The 25287-nt window shown below is 43.8% G+C and overlaps 1 protein-coding gene across 3 annotated transcripts in view; it reads left to right on the forward strand.

Moving 5' to 3' along the window:
- The first annotated feature begins 1803 nt into the window (after nt 1–1803).
- Nucleotides 1804–25287, forward strand: part of scn1laa (sodium channel, voltage-gated, type I-like, alpha) — a 199902-nt gene continuing 176418 nt past the window's right edge. For 2 of the 3 annotated variants that reach the window (XM_085986442.1, XM_085986443.1), the window contains exons 1-6: nt 1804–2115; nt 12822–12940; nt 15368–15457; nt 17204–17332; nt 18206–18297; nt 19643–19900. In XM_085986442.1, the coding sequence (XP_085842568.1) occupies nt 1852–2115; nt 12822–12940; nt 15368–15457; nt 17204–17332; nt 18206–18297; nt 19643–19900 (952 nt within the window). In that variant the 5' untranslated portion in view covers nt 1804–1851. Of the gene's footprint in view, nt 2116–12821; nt 12941–15367; nt 15458–17203; nt 17333–18013; nt 18106–18205; nt 18298–19642; nt 19901–25287 lie in introns of all 3 variants that reach the window. The other variant, XM_085986444.1, reaches the window with a different exon arrangement.

Here is a 25287-nt window from a genome sequence, read left to right on the forward strand (position 1 = left end):
GGACCCGGTTGCCAGGGTAACGCTTGGCGCTCAGCAAGCCCCGGCCGAGCCAGAGAGAGACGCCGCGTCTCCGCTCCTGCTGCGCGCGCACCCTAGCGGCGCTGGGCTGAGGCTCGGCCCTCCAGCCTTCGAGTGGGGCTGGGAGGTGCCTAGCTCGGGCGTGGGTGCGGAGGAGACGCCGAGGCTTCTAGGCCTACCTGGAAAAACGGGGAAAGGTAGGAAAATTAATGAGATTAGATAAGTTAATTACTTTCTAAATCATTTTTTTTTAAAACAATATGTGTTTTAAAAGCAACGTTTTTTTAAGACGCAGAAAGCGGGAAAAAGAAAGGAAAAGTTTGGAATCAAGATGGCGGCGACTCACCTCGGTTCAGAACGATAAGGCCCGGCCACACACGCACCAATTGGCCCGGCGGCACACGCCAGCAACCCGGCGTACGATTGGTTGAGCTCGAGGTCATTCTGTCGCTAATGAGCGGATAATGAGATGCTAATGAGTGGAATGTTAAGATTTTTGGGATACCGCGAGCGCGATTTTAGCCCGGCCGAAAGGTAAATACGCTTAAAACCGTCTCGGAAGCGTAAGCTTTCTTTGGAGGTAACGCGCGCGTAGGTATGCCCTGTAACTTTCGAGCGCATACCCGACAGACGCACACGCGATAACAGACAGAATGACAGACAGAAGTACCGATTTATATATATAGATAGATAGGTTGTGTTTTTGTTAAAAGCCATCAGAAATATAGAGACATTGTGCAGTAAATAATCTAATGAGGTTGTAGTGAACAAAAGATATTGTTACAGATTGTAGCAACATTATACCTCCTTATAGTCTTGAAGAACATTTGATTTGGATAGTTGACATTTTTATACACATGGCTTAAATTTTGTTAATACATGTATTCATTTATCCAATATCTATATATCTGATGCTCCTTTGTAAGCAGAATCACCTAGGAGATCTCCCTTCAACTTCAGGGGTCATAATCAGAATAATAAACCTTCTTACAATATACCTAAAAAAGTGGATTGTGGAATAGATGTTAAAAACAATAGATTTTCTTAATACCTGTAATGGAAAAGGACAGAAAGGGGAAAAGGTAATGTATTTTCCAAGCATGCTTTTTATTTGGACTTAGTATGAACCACAAGTAGGGGACATATTAAAAACATTGGCCCCGATTTTATCTGTTCCCATCTGGCGGAAACAGGGTGGGGGAGTCAGTTAAAATAGCACGAGTCAGTTACGCCCTCCGATCCAGCTTCCTTCCACGGTGTCTCGATGTTAACCTGTTCTTTTGAGCAGACGAGCAGGACACACGCAGGAAGGTGGTCTCCTACTTTAAATATGCAGATCGGATCCGATGATGTCATCAGAAGCCAATCTGCAATTTCAAGTGAGCCTGAGTGGGGGGCAGTGTTGGCTCATCCGTCGGGCAAAACCTGCCGGGAGCCGGATTCAATGCCAGGAGAGGCCCAGAGGGTAAGTTTTAAATATATTTTTCAGGTTTCCATGTGGGCCAGGAGAGGCAGGAGTGGTCTACCGGGCCTCACAATGAAACCGTGGATCTCCCTTGCCATCAAACGATAAGATTGAAAATCTAAGTACAAGTGAAAAACAAACCATGATTAAAAACAATAAACTTGCATTGTTTGAGAGAATTATTTCTTGAAACATTTCATTTGCAAATTTTTCCAGGGAGGTTACTTTATTCTGTGTAATGGTAGGCATTTTGTAAATAGGTTTAACTTGAAATAATAATTTTTTTATGACATATATATATTTATTTTAATGTAGCGCCTTCTTATGCAAGAGGCTAGAAGTTAATTTCCAAGGTGCACGATGAAAAGATGGCGCAGCCACTGCTTGCACCGCCAGGACCAGACAGCCTCCGCCTTTTTACCCGAGAATCTCTTGCAGCTATTGAAAGATGCATTGCAGAGGAAAAAGCCAAGAGACCCAAGGACCGTCGTGTTGATGATGATGAAAATGGCCCAAAGCCGAATCGTGACTTGGAAGCTGGCAAATCACTACCATTTATTTATGGTGACATACCTCCAGGGATGGCTTCTGAGCCAATGGAAGACCTGGACCCATTTTATAGCACAACGAAAGTGAGTGTTTGATCAGATTCTCAAATGAATAACATACTCTGGAACCATTTTAATAATAATACTAACAGTTGTGTAACTTTTACTTGTTCTTTTTCTTGATTTGTCTTTTTCTCTTAATATCTGCCTACATATGATAAGATAGACACTATTATCAACTGTTTATGTAAAATTACATACAGCTAGCTATACTTGCTAGTGACTCTTACATGTCATTGTAAATGCGAAGTTTGGAATATGGAGCTTAGTGCTTTGTACATGTTAGTTGTGCGGAGCTGATATTGCTGTTTTGTTTCTCATTGAGTTCTTGCAGTTGTCTGTTGAGGATTTGGTTTTGCCAGGCAGACAAGGCTAAGGTTGAGCTTGTTCTGCCAGTGCTGCTTGTGGAGCGCCTTTTACTTTATGGACAGTAAACATTTGGGTTTGGAAAGACTACACCCTTGTGGCTTAACTTTAGTAGTGCCTGGAATGCACTGTGGCACTAAAGGGTTTGGGTGCCCCATGGAAGAGCTGTACTGTGAACTCTACCCCTCCCCATATCTCTGTTACTCTCTACTTTTCTGCAAATCTTTTTCTATATCTCTAATACTTTCTTTCTGCTGTTCCCTTTTCTCTGTCTGTTATTCTCTTTCTATGCTTATTACTCTCCCTCTTTCCCTCGGTGTTCCTCTCTCTGTTAACCTGCCTTGTGTCTCTGTTACTCTATGTCTTTCAATGAAAATGAAAATTGGGAAAGATTTAAAATGGGCTGCCAATTCATTATCACCATCTTCCACCAATGACTGAAGTCAAAATTACCCCCTTGCTCTTTGAAACTCTCCCAAATGTCCTCTGCTTTTCTACTTCTCACCATTCCTTCTGCAGTCTCTTAAAAATCTCATTGATTGTGCTTTCAGGTTCCTCACTTAATCTTTCCCAGCTCCTGCTTGACATCCTCCTTTACCCATTGTAAAAGATATTCTTTTACATAAGGGACACTATAAGATGCGAGTTCTATTTAAGATTTTACAGAGATCCATCCACCCACCATAGAGCCATCTATCTGTCTGTCTGTACATCAGGTTTTAAATCTTTTTTCTATGAACATTATGGTATCAATGACTTAGATGAGGGGACCGAGTGTAATATATCTGAGTTTGCTGACAATACAAAGCTAGGTGGGAAAGTAAGCTGTGAGGAGGACACAAAGAGCCTGCAAAGGGATATAGACCAGTTAAGTGATTGAGCAGTAAGGTGGCAGATGGAATATAATGTGGGGAAGTGTGAAATTATCCACTTTGGTAGGAAGAATGGAAAAGCAGAATTCTTTTTTAACGGTAAGAGACTAGTTATTGTTGGTATTCAGAGGGATTTGGATGTCCTTGTACATGAATCACAGAAAGTTAACACGCAGATACAACAAGCAATTCGGAAGGCAAATGGTATGCTATCCTTTATTGCAAGGGGGTTGGAGTATAAGAGTAAGGAAAACTTGCTGCAATTATATAGGGCTTTGGTGAGACAACACCTGGAGTACTGTGCACAGTTTTGGTCTCCTTACCTGATGAAGGATATACTTGCCTTAGACGAGACACAACGAAGGTTCACTAGAATGATTCCTGGGTCAAGAGAGTTGTCTTATGAAGAGGGATTGAGTAGAATGGGCCTATATTCTATGGAATTTAGAAGAATGAGAGGTGATTTCATTGAAACATATAAGATTCTGAGGGAGATTGACAGGGTAGATGGTGAGAGGTTGTTTCCCCTGGCTGGAGAGTCTAGAACTAGGGGTCGTAGTTTCAGGATAAGAGGGCGGCCATTTATGACTGAGATGAGGAGAAATTTCCTCACTCCGAGGGTTGTGAATCTTTGGAATTTTCTACCCCAGAGGACTGTGGATGCTCAGTCGCTGAGTGTTAGTTGATTTCTTAGTGGTTACCGTCGCAACAAAGAGTTGTTAATCCAGCGACAATAACTCCGCTTATGATTCACGCACGAGTGGTTTTTATAATAACAAGATTTATTAAAGTGACTGATTTGGTCTTCTATTTATATTAAGTGACAAGCAAATAATACAACCTGATTCCTATGCTCCGACTATCTCCGAGAATGCTCTCTGATGTCAGAGAACAGCGCAGGTCTTGGAGTGACCAGCTCCCGCCCTCCAGGCCCTCCGCGCGGCTGCATTGTGCCTGACCCTCGAGAATGCCCTGAGTTTAAAGGGGACCTGGTTCTATTCTTATACTATAATACAACCTTACATAATACATAGTTTGCATGGTTAGCTGAGGCTGCAGCTTATAATCTTTTCAGTCTTTGTCTCTGTGCTACAAGCTTTATTTATAGTACAGTAAGTACTTAGGCCAAATGTTTACCCCGTTCCCTCGACATGTTGTTCATTTATAGAGCCAAATTTAAGTTCCCTTTCACGTTTGTTCTACCACTAAAAATACTAAAAGAAAGGAATGCTAAGATAGATTGACTTTTTAACTAATCTTAAAACATTCTAACATTCCCCCTTTTGACACAGAATGAGCAATCATTCTGAGTCAATTAACTTTCTTTCTGGCTTTATCTTGGATCAACTTGGAGTTTACAATTGATTAATATTATATTTACCTAAGCATATATAACTTGTCTAAATTTCATCCATTAAATACTACATACCATGATACAGACAGAGAAAATCATAATACATTGCACAGAAAGCTACAGTGTACCATATTATCAAGAAATTCATTAACTTAAAAGAGTCTCCAGCTCTCCTTTTATCCGTATGCATCTTGTTGATAATTCTTGCTAAGTATTATTTCTCCCTAGCCCTCAATTGTTCCAATCCAAATTCTATGTCCCTCGCCACGTCAACTTCAATCCCTCTGACAGGTACCAGTGTGCTTAACTCTATCCTGATGATTTCTCTATGGAGCATGTGTCAGTGCCTCTGTGAGTTTTAAAGGTTGTCTCACTCTCTTGAGCCACATTGACCATTGCATGTTGTGCTGTTGTCAAGTAACTGAGCATGTTTGAGACCCACTCTTCAGTACAAATTCACCATGCATTTCCGCATGCTAGTTGCCTCACATTTGCATGTGATCCAGTATCATGCTACATGTGATATCTTGGGCTATCAGGTGATATTATCAACAGATTGTGGGCTGGGGGTGGTGGTGGGGGGGCTGTTGTCTGGAGATCTTTGCTCATCTGTATGGTCCCGATGTCTTGGGTAGTGGCCAGGCTATCAAATGCAGTTTTCTTACTGTTCATAGGCAAAGACATAAACATCTCCAAGAGAAAGCAATCAATTTACTATTCTCACCTACACTTTCCTGACTTTCACTAGAATGTTAGAAAAATTCCATTTGATAGGGTAATTTCCCTGTTTCTATCTTACATCCTCATTCAATTTTACATGTCCCATTAATTACCATTCTATCTCATTCATGAGCCCTGGAGGAACTTTACTGTCCAATACAATATTAAAGATAGAAAACATATATTAAACATTCCTACCTGGTCCTCCTTACTGATACAATTTATTTGTTTATTTTAGAGGACCTTTTGTTCCCCTACATATTGTGCCTGGGTCCTTTTTATCATAGCTGGACTGGCAGGACTCGTCAAATGTTCAATTTTATTTCCGTAGAAACTTCCTTCCTTGCTACACAACAATTGTCAGGACCACCTAGACTGCTTTCCACCAGTTTCTTTTAATAAAAATTTTGATTATCCCCTTAAACTTCAGGTAGCTTTTCCCTTCTCGAGTGCTTGAAACAGCAACTCGTATCAATTTATCTGTATCAATTCCAATTTCAGAAACAAATGATGCCCAGGCTTGATGGTTTTACATTAGAGACAGAAGTGCTTAAAATGGTAACTCCCACATCTCCCCACTCGAGCACCCTGTCTCGGAAGATAACAAATGACCCTGAATGGGTTAAGTCCGAGCCTTTGAAAGGCAAAATCTTAAGTCCAAATCGTCACCATGCTGTGACATTTGATGTCTGTTGATGCTGCAGATAAGTTCTTAAATTCTTAAAACTGGTGGATCTCTTGCCATGCAATTCGGAAAACTCTGGCCCCCTGTTTATAAGAAAAAACAGAGAATCCATTGTGACTCTACTTTAGAGCCCAAGGGGTTAATTTGTCAGATCATGATTTTCTTATGTCACCATGGGGAAATATCCACTCAAATTAAGAAACTTAAAATGTAATAAAGCCCAATATATAAATTTACTTTCAGCAATACAAAGGTTCATGGGTGCAAAATTCGGATCCGCGGTGCCCATTTTTTGGCTGCCATGAGTGCCAAAGAGGTGTAAAATGGCATCCACAGTGGTGCGCAGATTTCTGTGGCAAATCACACTGGATGCCATATTGGTGAGGGCATTAGCGCGTGCAGGAAGTATGCAAAGTAGGCAGATCGTAATGTCAACCAGCATGCAATGCTGATTTGATGCCAGTGCTGCCATTTTGCAGCTCAACGCTCCAGCTAAGGCCCTCTCTTAAGCTTGCACAGTTGAACACGCATTCAGCAGCAGGAAGGACCCCCACCAGCGCTATTTAAAGGGATCATCAACTACTTACAAGTTAGTTGCTGGTTGATGTCTTCTGGCTGTTGATAAGATTTTGTAAGTGTTTGGTGCTTTCTATAGTTGTTTAAAGTTGCAAAAGTCTACAGGGAATGGCATGGCACGTGCTGAAGGACTTTTCCCTGACTTCAAGGCTTCTGCACAAACCACTTGCCTACAGACATGGGTGCACTAGTAGGAATTCCCCTTGACTTGGAGAATGAACAGAGGTCACACAGAACAAGATAAGCTGCTGGAAGAAGGAGGAGGAATATGGGGAGAAGAGCTCTCAGCAACAGGCCATATCTGCCCATGGTGTTCAGGGAGCAATTCTCCTACCTGAACCTCAGCGAAAAACAATGGCCGGAATTTTCATGCTGCCATGCGTGTGGGATTGGAGGCAGGTCGGGAATAAAATGTGCAAAAAATGGGGGCGAGTCAGGAACGTGCCGACATCCCGCCTCCTCACGCCTTTAACTCGGGCGCGTTTGCCAGAGTGGCATGGACCCGAACGGCAGAGGCGGGCAACCTAATTTACCTCATTAATACCTTGTTGTCAGTCCCTTAACACTGCTTTTAACCAGACTTTTTGAATTTCACTACATGACCACGGGAATCACGCAGCTCGGAAAACACGTCTGTCAAGCTGAGGCGGAAGCTCAGTGGCCATTGATCGAGGTCATTATTGCAGAGCATGGAAAGCACAATAAATACAGCCACATGACACCTGCTTACTTGCCTAAGGGAAAGGCTCTTGCTGAGTGCATTTGAGCACAGATTTAGGTGTCTACAATTTGCAAGTCTTTTCTGCAAATTTGGAAGCCACTCTCACCTCATTGCTACGACCTATCACACCATTGATAGATTGCTCCTCTGATCTCTACTTGACATGCCATCTATTATATCAGCATAGCGCAGCAACGAGGATTAGCGCTGCATGAGGAGCAAAGCGCAAAGCGCACAGCCTCTTCAGAGGAGGAGGAGGAGGATGAGCATCAGATGGAAGATGAGGAGGAGCAAGAGTTATCTGAGGTCCAGATGCCACCAACACCTGAGCACATTGCTGCCCGGGAGGCATGGCCAGATTTACTTAACTTCCTGTATTACACCCATATGGCTGCCACATGCTGTGCCAGGTGTGTCCCCCCCCACCCCCACCACTCCCCAGCAACACCATAGAGCATCCCTACAATGACTAAGCCATTCCTTTCACACTGATCCCCATTGCTGGAGTTAACGTTGTGTCTCATCATTCACTCCAACTCACTAAGCTACTGCCAAAGTAGCAGACAAAATTGGGTATGACCGGAAAGTGGTGAAAATAAATAGTTTTATACATGACATAAGAGTAACGGAACCTTAGCAGAAGCGGTTCTTTAAACACCCATGTGCTTACCCTTGAGCATCTACTTCTATGTCATCTTTCGATTGACATAAAATAAACATTCCAAACCAAATTTATCAATGAAATCATGTCATATTGCATACAAACATAAACTAATCACGCTTGTGCATTCCCTTAGTGCCTGTCTTCCTTGTGCCTTTGCCTGTCCTAGTGCTCCTATGCAGTGCTACCCCAATGGCTGCAGACGGCTGGTGGAAGGCTGCTGAATTTTATTGGAGGAGACTGCAGGTGGCCTTCGAGGACAACCTCGAGCAGCTCTGCGCCTAGTAGGCCCGGCAGCGGACTGCACCATCTTGGCGAGGGAGGCAGCAGTCTGGGCTGGCGGGCTGGCTGGCTGGCTTGACAGGCAATAGCAAGGGCATTGTAAGTGGATGAGTGCAGCTCCAACAACACTCAAGAAGCTTGACACCATCCAGGACAAAGCAGCCCACTTGATTGGCACCCCATCCACCACCTTAAACATTCACTCCCTCCACCACCGGCGTACCATGGCTGCAGTGTGTACCATCTACAAGATGCACTATACCATCTAGAAGGATAAGGGCAGCAGGCGAATGGGAACACCACCACCTCCAAGCTCCCCTCCAAGTCACACACCATCCTGACTTGGAAATATATCGCCGTTCCTTCATCGTTGCTGGGTCAAAATCCTGAAACTCCCTCCCTAACAGCCCTGTGGGAGTACCTTCACCACATGAACTGCAGCGGTTCAAGAAGGCGGCTGACCAGCACCTTCTCAAGGGCAATTAGGGATGGGCAATAAATGCTGGCCTTGCCAGCGACGCCCTCATCCCATGAACGAATATTTTAAAAAAGTTGTGTGAAGATCTCTAAATCTGGACCTGAGGCTATCACATAAAGATTGGGAGTTTTAAATTTCTTAAATGTTTAATGATTTGAAGTAGAAATTGCTATCGCTATGGCAACAATGCTGGAGACACCTTGTAATTGGACTGTATAACCGAAGGAGTTAACACTGCAAGTTTTAAAAGGTACAATGACTTGAAAAAAAGTAAAATGGCATTTGGTGGCCACAATGATAGTTGGATTTTCACAATTTAATAGGTTAATTAACGTCATTAATTCCAATTTAATTCACACCAATATTTTATTAACTAATCACAATTCATAACAGATAAAATAATCAAATTAGCACATGCTTGCAAAAACCCAGTAAATTATGTCATTGTTCTTCAGGCAATTTCTATATGGCTGTAAAAATATTGAATATAACTGAAGAAAATTCATTTTCACAAACCTAATCAAATCAAAGTGCCTTGGAATGTTCAAATTAAGTAACAGGCACCATAGCAACCGTAACTCCAAGGCTAAATCATATTTTTAAAGAAGCAGCCTCTGATTTACTATTGCACAAACTGCCCCAGTCCAAATAAATCCACACCAGCGTATATAACTTAAATGTAAATTACAAAGTTTTCCCCACTTCTAGGTGCACAATCCTGAATTGAAATGAATATACTCAACATATTCACACTTTTATGCAAGTTAGAAATATTGATCTCTTTTTTAACGTGATAATCCCAGGTCGCGAGCCCAAGTTTAAGTTTAAATCAGTTCAAAAGCAAAACATAACTCAAAGTATCTCAGAAATAATACACATGTGAATACATACATAGAGAAAACAGTTAACAAACTTAAAACAGCATATTCTTATAGAAAAGACATTAATTAAAATGCTTAAAATAATACATATTCATCAAAGACAAGACTACAGAGGATTAAACTGCTTTTAGCTCTAACATTCGTAGGTCGGCAAACTTCCTCACAATTACACACACTTTTAAACTCTCTTCCAGCTCATGTATTTTTCTTTTGACAGTATATATCTGGGTCCATCATGTGTCCAGCGCTATGTCGGTTCCCATGTTGTTGTTTCAGGACCCCGCCTAATGCACTGGTTAACTCCGCTACCTTTTGTTTAAACTTTGATTTAAACCCTCCTGCTCTTCTTGCTTGGCTTTACATTTTTCCACTACGTCTGGATTGTAGAGCATATCCCTGCTTGTGCACTTGTCATGGCTATGCTTTCAATCCTGAGAGGCAATTACCTCCCCAATTTAGGCTTGGGGGCACCTGAGGGGTCAGCTACCTTTCGATAACTCGGTCATAACCAATTGGCCCCCTCATTCCCCTTCCCATTTTAGGCTTGAGCTTATCCCTTCTCCCGTCGGAAACTAGTCAATCTAGTAACACTGTCATCTCCAAACCTTTAACTCCAGCCCGCCCAGGAGATGCCAATGTTCGTGGATTTTTTAGTGGCTACCATCGCAACAAAGGGTTGTTAGTCTGGTGACAATAACTCCGCTTATGATTCACGCACAAGTGTTTTTTATAATAACAAGCTTTATTAGTGTCTGATTTGGTCTTCCGATTATATTAAATAACATGCAAATAATACAAAAGCAAAATACACCGGATGCTGGAAATCTGAAATAAAAACAGAAAATGCTGGGAATACTCAGCAGGTCAGGCAGCATCTGTGGCGAGAAAAACAGTTAACGTTTCAGGTCGATGACCTTTCATCAAAAGTGGAAAAAGTTAGAGATGTAACAGGTTTTAAGCAAGTACATAGGCAGGGAAAGGGTAAAGAACAAAAGGGAAGGTCTTATAGGTTGGAAAGCAGAAGAGATTAAATGGCAAAAGGAGTGATGGTGCAAGGCAAAAGGAGATGGTAATGGGACAAGTAAAGAAACAAAAGATGGGTCTAGAGGAGGTGTAAATGGGAATACATTACCAACAGCAGCTGTCCGAAAAAATTGGGGCAGAGGTTATGATCTGAAATTTTTGAACTCAATGTTGAGACCGGAAGGCTGTAAAGTGTCTAATAGAATGATGAGGTGCTGTTCCTCAAGCTTACGTTGAGCTTTATTGGAACAGGGTAGGATGCCGAGGACAGAGAGGTCAGAGTGAATGTGGGGCGGAGAATTAAAATGACAGGCGACCGGAAGCTCAGGGTCACGCTAGCGGATTAAACGGAGATGTTCCGCAAAGCGGTCACCCAATCTGCGTTTGGTCTCCCTAGTGTAGAGGAGACTGCGTCGTGAGCAGTGAATACAGTATACAAAATTGAAAGAAGTACAAGTAAGTTTCACCTGGAAGGAGGGTTTGAAGCCCTGGACTGTGGGAAGGGAGGAGGTAAAAGAGCAGGTGATGCATCCCCTGCGCTTGCTAGGGAAGGTGCCGTGGGAAGGGGAGGGGATGTTGGGACTGATTGAGGAGTGGATCAGGGTGTCGCGCAGGGAACAGTCCCTTTGGAATGCTGCAAGGGGAGGGGAGGGGAAGATATGATTGATGGTGGCATCACGCTGGGGTTGGTGGAAATGGTGGAGGATGATCCATTGAATGTGGAGGCTGGTGGGATGGAAGGTGAGGACAAGGGGGACCCTAGCATGGTTTTGGGAGGGAGGGGAAGGGGTGAGAGCAGAAGTGCAGGAAATGGAACGGACAAAGTTGAGGGCCCTGTCAACCATGGTGGTGGGGAATCCTCGGTTGAGGAAGAAGGAAAACATTTTGGAAGCACTGGTATGGAAGGTGGCATCATCAGAATTGCTGCAACGGCGGCTGAGAAATTGGGAAAATAGAATGGAATCCTTACAGGAAGCGGGGTGGGAGGAAGTGTAATCAAGGTAGCTGTGGGAGTCAGTGGGCTTATAGCGAATATTGGTCGACTGGCTATCGAGGAACAGCACCTCATCTTTTGATTCGGCACTTTACAGCTTTCCGGACTCAACATTGAGTTCAACAATTTCAGATCCTCTCCTCCACCCCCATTTTTCCAGACAGCAGCTCTTGGTAATGACTCTGCTATTCCCAGTTTCATCCCCTCTAGACCCATCTTTTGTTCCTTTACTTGCCCCATTACCACCTCCTTTGCCTTGCATCATCACCCCTTTTGTCATTTAACCCATCACAGACCTTCTCTTTGATCTTCAGCCCTCCTTTCCCTGCGTCTGTACTTGCTTAAAACCTGTTACATCTCTAACTTTTTCTAGTTCTGACGAAAGGTCATCGATCTGAAACTTTTTAAATCATCTTAAAACTTTTTAATCATCTTAAAACATTCTAACATTGAGTATATTCAAGATGGAGATCGATATATTTTTGGACACTCGGAATCAAGTGATATGGGGATAGGGTGGGAAAATGGAGTTGAAGTAGAAGATCAGCTATGATCTTATTAAATGGCGGAACAGGCTTGAGGGGCTGTATGGCCTTCTCCTGCGCCTATTTCTTACGTTTTTGTGTTCTTATGTCAATCAATCCTAAATTGTCAAAACATATCTACTAATTATTGAACATAACAAAATGGTTTGATAACTTGTGTGTATTTGGAAGTTATTTTCAGCAGGTAAGCAGTTCTTCTGTAGAAGAGATACAATAATCATTATGAATAGAGAGCAGATAACAGATGCATGCTTCCAGAATTTGATTTTAACATAACTTTTGCATACTGAATATTACATGTAAAAGGTACTTTCTAGGGTAACTGTTCTGTTTTATTAAGTCTAAATTTAAAATGAATTGCCCAAGAGGATTTTTTTCATTTGTAATCATGAAATATTTGTACACAACATTTTCCTAAACTAGTCAGTGTTTTTGTAGAGGAATACTGAAAATTAATACTGATAGTGTTCAGTGGGTTTGTGCAAGAAAACCTGTGACATGTAAAGTATGTTTCACTGCTTAATATGTATATATTTGACTATTATAATCACGCTTGTCATTTTATTTTACAGACCTTTATAGTATTGAACAGAGGGAAGGCAATCTTCCGGTTTAGTGCCACACCTGCCTTGTACATTTTAAGTCCTTTCAATCCTTTAAGGAAAGTAGCTATTAAGATTTTGGTACATTCATATCCTTTATGTGGTATATTTTTAATATCTAAAAAGCTCATATGTGATAAAGAACTACAGAATATAATTTCACATTACATATGAAATGTGTCAAAACTGTTAAAATTCACGCCTGGTCAGCCTGTATAGAAATTGCACCAAATTGTGTACTGTTTTTAATAATCCAGTAATTCCAGATAGCCATACTTAGAATAGCTACCTTTTCAAGTTCTTAAACAAAAATAATCTCAAGTGTATCAGAAAGAAGTCTGATCCAAGAAAAGATTTTTTTCCTGAACTTTACAATGGTTTACGTTGTAGTGCAGCTGTAGATTTTCCTTATATGGCATTTGTGGGTGCACACATTGATAACAACAACCAGGAGTCATCACCCAAAAGCAATGCTTCTGAGACTGCTGCAGCGGTCGTCTGATATGGTTGGTGGGATTAGCGCTGTCAAGAGGGAGCTTGCCATTTGCCGGCTGCAAAATATCAATGGTACCACAGTGAGACTGTCACTGCAGCTCCAGAAGAGGTAGCTGGACAGTTAAAGGGGCAGAAATGTCACAAAGATCTGCCCATCGGCTGCCTTGTAAGCCTTGGAAGACATAGAGGGGGAGAAATTGGGTGAGTAGCGCCACCTGTTAGCGCCTAAAGAGGCAGGCAGTGGCTGTAGCGCCACTGGCTGCGCCTCCCGCGATATTCAGGAGGGGCGCTAATGGTGGCGTTAGCCTGTTGCGCTGCGCCGCCACCGATGACGTCATCGGTGTGCGCAGCGCCCCATTCATGCCCCGTTCGCGATATTTGGTAGCGAACGCTGCAGTTGCGCCGTTCGCTACCCGCGCCCGGTTCACGGGGCCTTACTGTGCCGGCAGCGGCGCAAGTTAAGGTGGAGGTGCGGGGCGGCCGCTTTTTTGGCGGCCGCCTGCCAGCCCCTCCGTCCCAGGCCTCCTAACTCCCCCCCCCCCCCCCCCCGCGGCATTGCCGGCTGTTTCCCGAGAGCCCGGCACTTCTGCTTGGTGCCGGGCTCATTTGTCGGCACTCGCGAGCGGGGATCGCGCTGTTGCAGGCACCTCCCCCTTAACAGTGGGAGGAAGGCCTGCAGTACTGCAGTGTGCCGTGCCGCAGCGTGTGGCGCTGCGGCACGTTGCGCTGCGATAATCAGTTTCAGCGCCCTAAGAGGGACGCGGAGCGCCTCGAGCCTCGCCCCGTGTCCCTCGAGGGGCACTGAAACTGAATTTCTGGCGATCGGTATTACTCCGATCGCTGCGCTAAATCCTGCGCTCAGGCGACTTTTGCGCCACTTTGGTGCCCCAACCCAATTTCTAGGCCAGAGAGTTATAAAACAAATAAGTGAGGGGCTAGAATGGAGCAAGAGGAGGCCACTACAAAGCCTTATGCCTTGATGGAGGATATCAGGGCTATTACCGCTGCTTCCTGAGGCTTACCACCACCTTCCCCATGGTACCCTTGGATAGCACAAGCAGAAGCTTATCATGTGCACTATTATGACCAATGTTATGTGTTTATGACCATAAGTAATCCTCTAGAGTGGAGTGTAGAGTAAGCACATAATATTTTGTGTATTACTGAATTAACAATTTTGTTAATTTTCATACAAGACAAAGTTTTCATAACTTGTAAAGAATACAGTATCCATGCCAGGGACGTGAACCCTGCCCTGCCACCATTTCAATGCCGTGGGTGAGGAAGAAAATGAAGTTTGGGCCGTGAGGTGGTAACAGGCTTCACCACCTTAATTTTCCATCATTCTCCACTGCCATCCCACCCAAAATCGCAGCAGATAATCCAGCCCAATAGTCTGTTAGCATATTAGTATATTAATGTTACATGTTTCAGGGTCAAACTGTTTTGTTGGTATCCAAGGGGGCAACCTGGGCAGAAGTGCCCTACTTGTCTAGGAGTGCCAATGGGTTAGATCGCTATTTTTAAGCTTTATTGGGTGGGGGTATACACTTATCTTTTCTCTCAAGTCAGCCTACCTCTCGCTTAGCATAACTATACTGTTTGGTATGCATAATGGGGCCTTTCAGCCTTTAGGAAATGGTTCTCTGCTTGCTGTCTATTATCAAGAACATGTCCATTTCGATAAATGTCCTTTAAAAAGAGCTTCCTACTCATCCCAGGTTCTGATTCAGTTCATGGCAAGTAGGCCTTGGGAGCTTCCTGTTGCACCAGATTGGAGAGAAGGCTTATAGGTATAGTGGGATCTTTAGAAAGGAAATATTTTTTTGAAAATGCTAGGATCTATTCAAAGAAACCCTTATATGGTTATATTTTAATAGCTCTGAAATATGTCAAATCCCAAAACAGACCCTTATCTCTTTAAGATTCTTATTCTTCCTTACTTTATTATAAATGTGATTGAAATTCAGTGCTTTGTTTTATGAATTTTATTATGTTTGCTTTCCTTGACTAAATTTTACATTGTTCAGCATGCTTATCATGTGCACTATTCTGACCAATTGTGTGTTTATGACCAGGACTAATCCTCCAGACTGGGCGAAGAATGTAGAGTAAGTGCATAGTATTTTGTGTATTATTCAATTTACAATAATCTTAATATTATAAGAGTGATTTTTCATAACAAAGAATACAGTATCCATGTTTTGCCTCATAAATATCTTATGTAAAATTAATTCCTTGCTTAATCTGGAAAATAGATTTTAATAGGTTACCTCCAATTCCATAAACTTCCATTTTTGATAATCTCCTCTGCGGAACCTGAGCAGATGCCTTCTGGATGTCCATATAGACAACATCCATAGACACTCTCTTATCTACCCTCAGTGACCGCCTCAAAAATCTCAGCCCAGTTTACTGTGATCAAATTATTAATCATTTCTTTGAAGTTTTCCTTACTTATATTTAAAACCTTCGTTTGTAATTATCTCTTCTCCCTCTCAAACCAAATATCAGATTCAATCTATTTGCACAATGTTCCCTTACCGTCAGATTGCTAACTAATTCTGGTTTGTTACTCATCACTAAATCTAGTATAGCATGTTCCCTTGTCGGTTCTAAAACATATTGGCCGGATTTTTCTGCATGTAGGTGGGTTGGGGGCGGGGAGGGGGGTGCCTCCGAGGCGGGAAACCCGGGAGGCCTTTAACGGCAGGGCCTGATTTGCATGTGAGGCCTTGGATTCGCGCCCGCAGCCAGCCAGATTAAGAGATTAGCTGGCTGCGGGCGGGTAGGCCTGCAGATGCAGAGAGGGAGCAAGGTGTCGGTCCGGGGATGGGATCGCGGGGGGAGGGGTCAGGGATTGGCTGGGGCTCAGTCGGGGATCGCTGGGGGGGCGGGGTCAGCCGGAGCATCAGCAGGGGAAGAGAGAGGATCGGGGCCGGCCACTGGAGGATTGTGGCCGACCTCAGCATCATCGGGGGGGGGGGGGGTGGGCCTCATGGTGGGGATCGGAGGCCTGGTGAGGGGGTCTCCGATCGTTAGGGGTGGGGGTTAGGTAGGGACCCTGGGTCCAGCAGGTAGGTATAAAGCCATTTACATCCTGGATGCAGCAGTCCCCGTTTCGGTTTAACTGCCGGGTTTCACGAATTGTGTGAAACCCATCCACATGCAGTTAAAAACAAAATGGAGGGGAAAATAGAGGCTTCAGCCTCATTATAATATTTAAATTGATGTACCGCCCCCCCCCCCCCCCCCCCCGGTTGTTCGCGCCACCCCTCACCACCCCCCCGGCACCCCCATGTCCCACCTCTATTAAAACTGGAAGAGGGCTGGTTGAAGGCGGGATCAGGTTGGTAATCCCATTTTTAATATTTTAACTGCCCCCACACTCCAAACCCACCTGTTTTAGGGGAAAATTCCAGCTACTGTTCCAGTAAACTGACCCATTCAGTAAACAGATTTACTTTACATGGAAAGGAATTGTGTTAAAATATACTGTACTGAAAGTTCTTCTTGTTCTCTTAAGTTTGATTAGGTCTCATGTCTCTGAAATTAACTTGCAAATGAATAATAGGGAAAAGATTATAGTTCCAGAATTCAATTATATTTAATGTAATAGAACTGAAGGAAGTTTCAGGAATCAGTAATAAAGAGCACAGCCTCTTTAGACTGAAACTTATGGAAGTTTCCCTTGCTATTGATATTTGCCAATGAAAATTGCTATTGATACTTGCCAATGAAAATTGTTATTGATATTTGCCAATGAAAATTGTTATTGATATTTGCCAATGAAAATTGTTACTGATATTTGCCAATGAAAATTACTGAACGGCTTTTTTTTGTTATAATTCCATTAGGTACACCTTCACTGGTATTTACACTTTTGAATCGCTTGTAAAAATTCTTGCAAGGGGCTTCTGTTTAGATCGTTTCACTTTTCTCCGAGATCCATGGAACTGGCTGGATTTCAGTGTCATTCTTATGGCGTAAGTACTTACAAAAAAGTCAAATATACTCTATGCTGTTTTCCTTTGGGGCCATTCCTTGAAGGCATAACTGGAATGATAAATTCAAAAGACAGTGATGTACAATTAGTTAATTTATTTGTGATAAACAGCAGTAACATTTCCATCAAAGGTGCAGCTTGGTCAAGAAAAATTCAGACCAATTGTTTGAGAAGTATATTTTTGATTTATTTATAATTCTATTATCACCCCTTGATGACTCAGTGGGTGAATGTACAACATGGTGCAAAATTGAGCCAGACTGACCAGGAAGGTACCAGCTTTGATCCCCGGTTGGTGCTAATTTAACTGATTTCACCTGGGGTAACAGTGGAATGCTGTAATTGGCTCCATTGTCCTTGGGCTGGGGAGAGAAAAACATTTGGCTTGCATGTTGGATAAGGTTAATATCAGCCTCCTTGTTTGAATAGTCTGGCAATATTCGGTGTCTAGGTTTACACATGAAGAATAGCAATTTGTTTTGGGTACCAAAGGGCTGCCAGCACCCATGGAACTGTACCCTAACATGAGTTACTATCTTCAGGAGAGACAATCTAAGGAGGAAAATAAAAATACAAATACGATCACCAAAGTGAAAGACCAAGCATTGTAATTATATTAAAAAGCTTTGAAAGCCGAAATAACTGTGATTTAATTCTACAGGTATGTAACAGAATTTGTAAACCTAGGCAATGTTTCAGCTCTTCGAACTTTCAGAGTATTGAGAGCTTTGAAAACTATTTCTGTAATACCAGGTAAGAAGTGATCGGTGTAAGGCGCTAGCAGGTCCCATGTACCTCCAACTGTATCTTTGTATCCTGTCACTGTGTTTGTGTGTGCCCTCCCCTATTACAGATATGTGACAGAGTTTGTGGACCTGGGCAATGTCTCAGCGTTGAGAACATTCAGAGTTCTCCGAGCTTTGAAAACAATTTCAGTCATTCCAGGTGAGAGCTAGGTTAAACACTGAGGCTGATCTTTTTTCTTGAAATGAAAAATAAAACACAAAAGCTGGAATCAGAGAAAATATTTTAAATTATAGGATTCCTTGCTTTTGAACGTGTTTGTTTTTGTTTGTGGATTCAGCCTTGACGTTTAACAATTTCTTGCATGAGACATTGCAATATCCAGCATGAGTGGTTTGCATCTTGTGATGTATAGTTTTCCCTTCCCTATTCTGCAAATTACTCAATGCATTCTGCAAATAGTCTTTGTTGAAATTATGCACTTTTTCTATAAATTAGATGTCATGCATAAACAATACAAATACAAAATCAAGACTTTGAAAAAAATGATTACTGAATAATATACAAACATAGAGATGAGAAAACAAAATACTGCACATCAGCATGATGAATGCATGAAAGCTTAATCAATTTAAGGCATCCTTTGTACTCCAAACCATTAAAACTTTTATAACACCTCCTTGTTGTGAGTGGGTATTTGGAGATGGTCACTATATGTGCCCATTTATAGGTTATGACAATAGTATGAGACAGATGTAATTTAGATTGGTCACTGTTCAATGTTGCGAATTAAATTATTCCTCACGTTTCACCTGCAATGATGCTATGCACTCAATCTCTGACCCCACGGTGCTATATTCTGACTCCTCCCCATGTTGGACTTGTTGGACTGTAATGTTTGGAGTCTCAGACTATTGCTCATGCTTGGTCTGTACTACTGTAATGCTTTAAATCTCTTGACTATTATTGGCCTGTGGTACTATAATCTAGTTAGCCAAAGTTAATCAAAAAATAAAAAGCATGTACAAAGTTTAGCATTTAAAAATTAAGGTCCGTTATAAAAAGTTGTATCACAACTTTTAGATTTGGAGAATCAGTTACATCACAAAGGGCCTTTCACTTGGCTCCAATGTTCACTATAATTACAACTTTAGAGTCTGTAGAAAAATGTTGTTTAAGTTGAGGTGAATGAGTTCATAAAATACAAAACACAAAATAAAAATTGCATTGCTCCACAGAAACAACCATCTTATTAAGAATGTATACAGCTACATTCTTTCACATTCACAAGTTGGATCAGTCTACATGAAGTTTCATTCAACTACACAACTGCTGCAGCTTTCCATTTGTTATTACAGTATATCATGTCATTCATTACATTTAGCTTAGTTTCAGCAAATTCTTACTTAAATGTAAGTTAAATCTGGCAATTTAGCTTTTGCATGAGATTGGCTAATACAATACAAGAAGAACTGATGATTTCTTGCTTGATCTAATGAGTATGCTTATTATCAAAAATCACAGGAGAGCCTTATGTTTTTTGCAGGTCTCAAGACCATTGTGGGTGCCCTGATCCAGGCAGTGAAGAAATTGTCCGATGTAATGATTCTGACTGTTTTTTGTTTGAGCGTATTTGCACTAATAGGGCTGCAGCTGTTCATGGGAAACTTAAAACATAAATGTGTACATTGGCCACCAGTTGGTGTCTCTTTTAGTGCAAGTAACAGTTCATTTGACCTGAATGACACCATGGCGAATGAGACAATGAACACGTTCAACTATGAGAAATACATCGAAGAAAAAGGTAAGCACTTAATGTTCATATTAGCTCATTTATCTGGACGTAATTGAGTCAGGCATCAGCTCTATATTTGTTCTTAGTTTTTAAGTCAAAGCTGAATAAAGATTTTCAAGGAAAATATTATTTCTCAATGTACAGTGTGAGCACAATAAAAATGATTAGACAATACAGACCAAAAAATTAATCTGTAATGCTTTATTCAGCTTGATTATGTCTCGAGCTGAAAAAACATTGCCTCTCAAAGGCGCCCCCCCCTCCCCCGCCGCCCAATGGCTCAGTGACTTTATCTACTGATGAAGTGAGCCATAATGGTTGTAGGTTATCATTCGTCTCAGTGCTCCTGGGTTAGGCAAGGAAAAATAGTAGATGTACCTGCTCGGATTGATAGCCTCCATTGATCCTTGAGTATGTGTATGTTGGATGAAGATCGAGTCCCGCTTAAGTGTGATGCCACCCTGTGGTTGAATAATCATATATGAGCACGATAGCAAAATACTGCAGATGCTGGAAATCCAAAATAACAACAGAAAATGCTGGAAAAACAAAGGGTTGACAAAGGGTTTTCAACCAAAACGTTGACTCTATTTTCTCTCCACGGATGTTGCCTGGCCTGCTAAGTTTTTCCAGCATTTTCTGTTGTTAATCATACATGAGTAATTGCCACGGGGCAAAATATCAGCACGCCAATGGAACCGTAATCTATATAAGGGGCCAATATCTTCATGGGAGGAGAGGAGAGAACATTTTTAAAGAAAATCTTTTTTTTAAATGGTCCCTCGTTTTTGGAGTAGGCAGATTTCGGAAAAATTAAATACTTTTGAGAAATTATCTGGTACACTAACATTTCAGGTTCTAAACAGGAATCTTACCAGAACCAGCTGTATAGAGTATATTATAAGCACATTTCATTTAGGATCTTTACGTCCACCTGAGACAGGAGATCTAGTAATTTGTGGTTAAATCTGAACTCAGCTCCCAGAGGTGAACAGTCATCTGCCAAATTATTCAGTCACTGAGGTTCATGCAATCAGCTTGGCTCTAGTTCTGTTTTATAAAGACACAATCCTGTTTAGAAGTTGTTGCCCCCCCAAGCACCATAACTTTACTAAGTCATGTCTTGCATTAGTGATATTTATTTTGTTCAGTCAAGTACATTTTTCCATACAGCGCCTCCAAACTAAGAGAAAAATATAACTCTCTTTTGCCCTTTTTTGCTGTTTGAATTTGAAGATTTGTGTGATTATTTATTTATTTACTCACCAATTTTCTCTGCATATTTTTCTCCCCTCCTTTCCTGCAACGGTTTGAACTGTCTCTCTCCACTCTCTGTCCTGTGACAGTTTGAACTGTCTCTCTCCACTCTCTGTCCTGTGACAGTTTGAACTGTCTCTCTCCACTCTCTGTCCTGTGACAGTTTGAACTGTCTCTCTCCACTCTCTGTCCTGTGATAGTTTGAACTGACTCTCTCCACTCTCTGTCCTGTGACAGTTTGAACTGACTCTCTCCATTCTCTGTCCTGTGACAGTTTGAACTGACTCTCTCCACTCTCTGTCCTGTGACAGTTTGAACTGTCTCTCTCCACTCTCTGTCCTGTGACAGTTTGAACTGACTCTCTCCACTCTCTGTCCTGTGACAGTTTGAACTGTCTCTCTCCACTCTCTGTCCTGTGACAGTTTGAACTGTCTCTCTCCACTCTCTGTCCTGTGACAGTTTGAACTGTCTCTCTCCACTCTCTGTCCTGTGACAGTTTGAACTGTCTCTCTCCACTCTCTGTCCTGTGACAGTTTGAACTGTCTCTCTCCACTCTCTGTCCTGTGACAGTTTGAACTGTCTCTCTCCACTCTCTGTCCTGTGACAGTTTGAACTGTCTCTCTCCACTCTCTGTCCTGTGACAGTTTGAACTGTCTCTCTCCACTCTCTGTCCTGTGACAGTTTGAACTGTCTCTCTCCACTCTCTGTCCTGTGACAGTTTGAACTGTCTCTCTCCACTCTCTGTCCTGTGACAGTTTGAACTGACTCTCTCCACTCTCTGTCCTGTGACAGTTTGAACTGTCTCTCTCCACTCTGTCCTGTGACAGTTTGAACTGTCTCTCTCCACTCTGTCCTGTGACAGTTTGAACTGTCTCTATCCACTCTCTGTCCTGTGACAGTTTGAACTGACTCTCTCCACTCTCTGTCCTGTGACAGTTTGAACTGACTCTCTCCACTCTCTGTCCTGTGACAGTTTGAACTGTCTCTCTCCACTCTGTTCTGTGACAGTTTGAACTGACTCTGTGTCTCTCTGTCCTGTGACAGTTTGAACTGACTCTCTCCACTCTCTGTCCTGTGACAGTTTGAACTGACTATGTGTCTCTCTGTCCTGTGACAGTTTGAACTGACTCTCTCCATTCTCTGTCCTGTGACAGTTTGAACTGTCTCTCTCTGTGATGAAATATGCCGTTCATCAGGCACTGTATTCTCTGTGTTCTCAGGCACTGTATTCTCTGTGTTTAGTTTAGTTTCAGTTTCATTTCCCCTCCGGTACTGTATTGTGTGCAGGGCTCCGCCCATACCTGGCCACTACTTAAGTAGGCTGCACTGTCTCACAGACAGTGCAGCAGATCTTTGGATGGGAGACACTACTCCACTGTGTATTACTTTCTTAGTTAATAAAAGCCTTGCTTTGCTCCGTTAACGTCGAGTCTCGGATTCGTTGAGGCACATCAATTTTATTAACTAAATTTTCAACGCAATGGATCAACTCTTGAAACCCGAACGTTTGGATTTGGACCAGCATGCTTCGGACGCATCGGCACGCTTCGGACACTTTTTAAGTGTATGCAATTCTTCCTGGACAATTCCGTAGCCGTCACAGGCGCTACGGACGCCGAAAGTATGAAACTCGGAATCCTGCGGAATTGGGTAAGCCACCGAGTTTACCCCCTCATCCAAGACGCCGACACGTACACGGCCGCCTGCGACATCCTAAAGGCGCATTACCAGCAGCCTACGAATGAGGTGTACGCTAGGCATCTGCTCGCTACTCGCGCACAGCGACCTGGGGAATCGCTGGATGAGTTCCTAGTCACCCTGAAAACGCTTGGCAAAGACTGCAAGTGCCAAGATGTAAAAGCCGCAGTGTACACTGACGAGCTTGTTCGTGATGCCTTTATCACAGGCCTCAGCTCCACTTACATCCGGCAGAGACTACTGGAAAAAACGGGATTGGACCTGAAACAGGCTGTGGACACAGCGCGATCCCTGGATGTGGCCCAGAGAAACTCGGACGCCTACTCTTCAGCCCGCGCCGCCCACGCTGCCACGTGTGCACCTAGGGTGCCGCCATCTTGGAAGGCATCTTCCCCGCCCGGCAGCCCGACACCGTCGGGGCCCCGCTCTCCCCCCAGAAGCCCTACGACAGCCGCGACGCGTCGGGGCCCCAACTGCTCCTTCTGCGGGCAGCCGAAGCACACCAGAAACCTGTGCCCGGCGAAAGGCACCACCTGCTTTAAGTGCGGTAAGAAGGGGCACTTTAGGAAGGTGTGCAGAGGGAACCCCGTTGGAAAACCCGCCACCGCCGCGTGTGCGCCGTGGGAGCGGCCATCTTGGACGCCGTCTTGCCCGACCTCGTGGGGTCCGCCATCTTGTGAGCAGACAGCGTGGACGCCATCTTGTCTCGATCAGGGCCCTATAGTGGCATCGGTCACAGTGGACCAGACCAGACCACACCCGCTATCCAAATCAATGGTGGACATCGAGGTAAACGGGTGCGGGGTTAAATGTTTAATTGACAGTGGAAGCACGGAGAGTTTTATCCACCCTGAACTAGCACAACAACTCTTTCTAACGGTGGTCCCTGCTCGGGGCACCATCTCTATGGCTGATAAAACCCAGACATCGACCGTTATGGGTTACTGCGTGGTACAATTGTCCGTTAACGGAACTGTATACGATAATTTTAAATTGTTAATCATAAAGAATCTGTGCGAGCGTGATCTTGGGCCTGGATTTCCAGTGCCACCACCAAAGCATCACGCTCAATTACGGTGGGTCCCAGCCGCCCCTCACAGTGTGCGGTCTGGCTACCCTGAAGGTAAAGCCGCCTTCGCTATTCGCGAACCTTACTCCCAACTGCCGGCCAATAGCGACCAAAAGCAGGAGGTACAGCTGGGAGGACAGGCGGTTTATCGCGACCGAGGTAGACAGGCTCCTGAAGGAGCGCATTATCGAACGCAGCAACAGCCCGTGGCGTGCCCAAGTGGTGGTGGTGAGGGGTAGCGAGAAGAAGCGGATGGTGATAGATTATAGCCAGACGGTTAATCTATACACCCAGCTAGACGCCTACCCGCTACCCCGCATATCCGAGATGGTGAACCAAATCGCCCAATACCGGGTGTTCTCCACCATCGACCTCAAGTCAGCGTACCACCAGCTCCCTATCAGACCAGGGGACCGCCCGTACACTGCCTTCGAGGCGAACGGACGCCTCTACCAATTCCTCAGAGTCCCCTTTGGGGTGACGAATGGGGTCTCGGTCTTCCAGAGGGAGATGGACTGCATGGTCGATGACCACCACTTGCAGGCAACCTTCCCCTACCTCGACAACGTCACCATCTGCGGTCACAACCAGCAGGATCACGACTCGAACCTCGAGAGGTTCCTGAAAACCGCACAAAAACTCAACCTCACTTACAACGAGGACAAGTGCGTTTTCAACACCACGCGCCTCTGCATACTAGGCAGCGTGGTGGAGAATGGGGAAATCGGACCAGACCCCGACTGATTGCGCCCCCTACGGGAGCTCCCCCTGCCCAACACTCCCAAAGCCCTGAAAAGGTGCCTGGGGTTATTTTCTCATTATTCCCAATGGGTCCCCAACTACTCCGACAAAGCCCGCCCCCTCTTGAAAGCATCCTCTTTTCCGCTCTCTGGTGAGGCCCACGCCGCCTTCAAAAGCATTAAGCAGGATATTGAGCGGGCCACGCTACAGGCAGTGGACGAGAACACTCCATTTCAAGTGGAAAGTGATGCGTCTGACTTTGCCTTGGCGGCCACCCTCAACCAGGCGGGGCGGCCCGTAGCTTTCTTCTCGAGGACCCTCCAAGGGCCCGAGATCAGACACTCCTCCGTGGAAAAGGAGGCCCAAGCCATCGTGGAGGCAGTGCGCCACTGGCGCCACTACCTAGCCGGCAAACGCTTCACCCTACTTACCGACCAGCGGTCAGTAGCGTTTATGTTTAATAATAAGCAGAAGGGGAAGATTAAAAATGATAAGATTCTCAGGTGGCGGATCGAGCTCTCCACCTTTGAGTATGACATCATTTATCGGCCAGGGGCCCTTAACAAATCCCCCGACGCCCTCTCATGAGGGATGTGTGCCAGCGCCACCGGGGATCGGCTACAGACCCTCC

Source organism: Somniosus microcephalus, chromosome 4, assembly GCF_052327205.1.
Source record: "Somniosus microcephalus isolate GS21.2 chromosome 4, FLI_Smic_1.0, whole genome shotgun sequence".
In the NCBI taxonomy this organism is placed as follows: domain Eukaryota; kingdom Metazoa; phylum Chordata; class Chondrichthyes; order Squaliformes; family Somniosidae; genus Somniosus; species Somniosus microcephalus.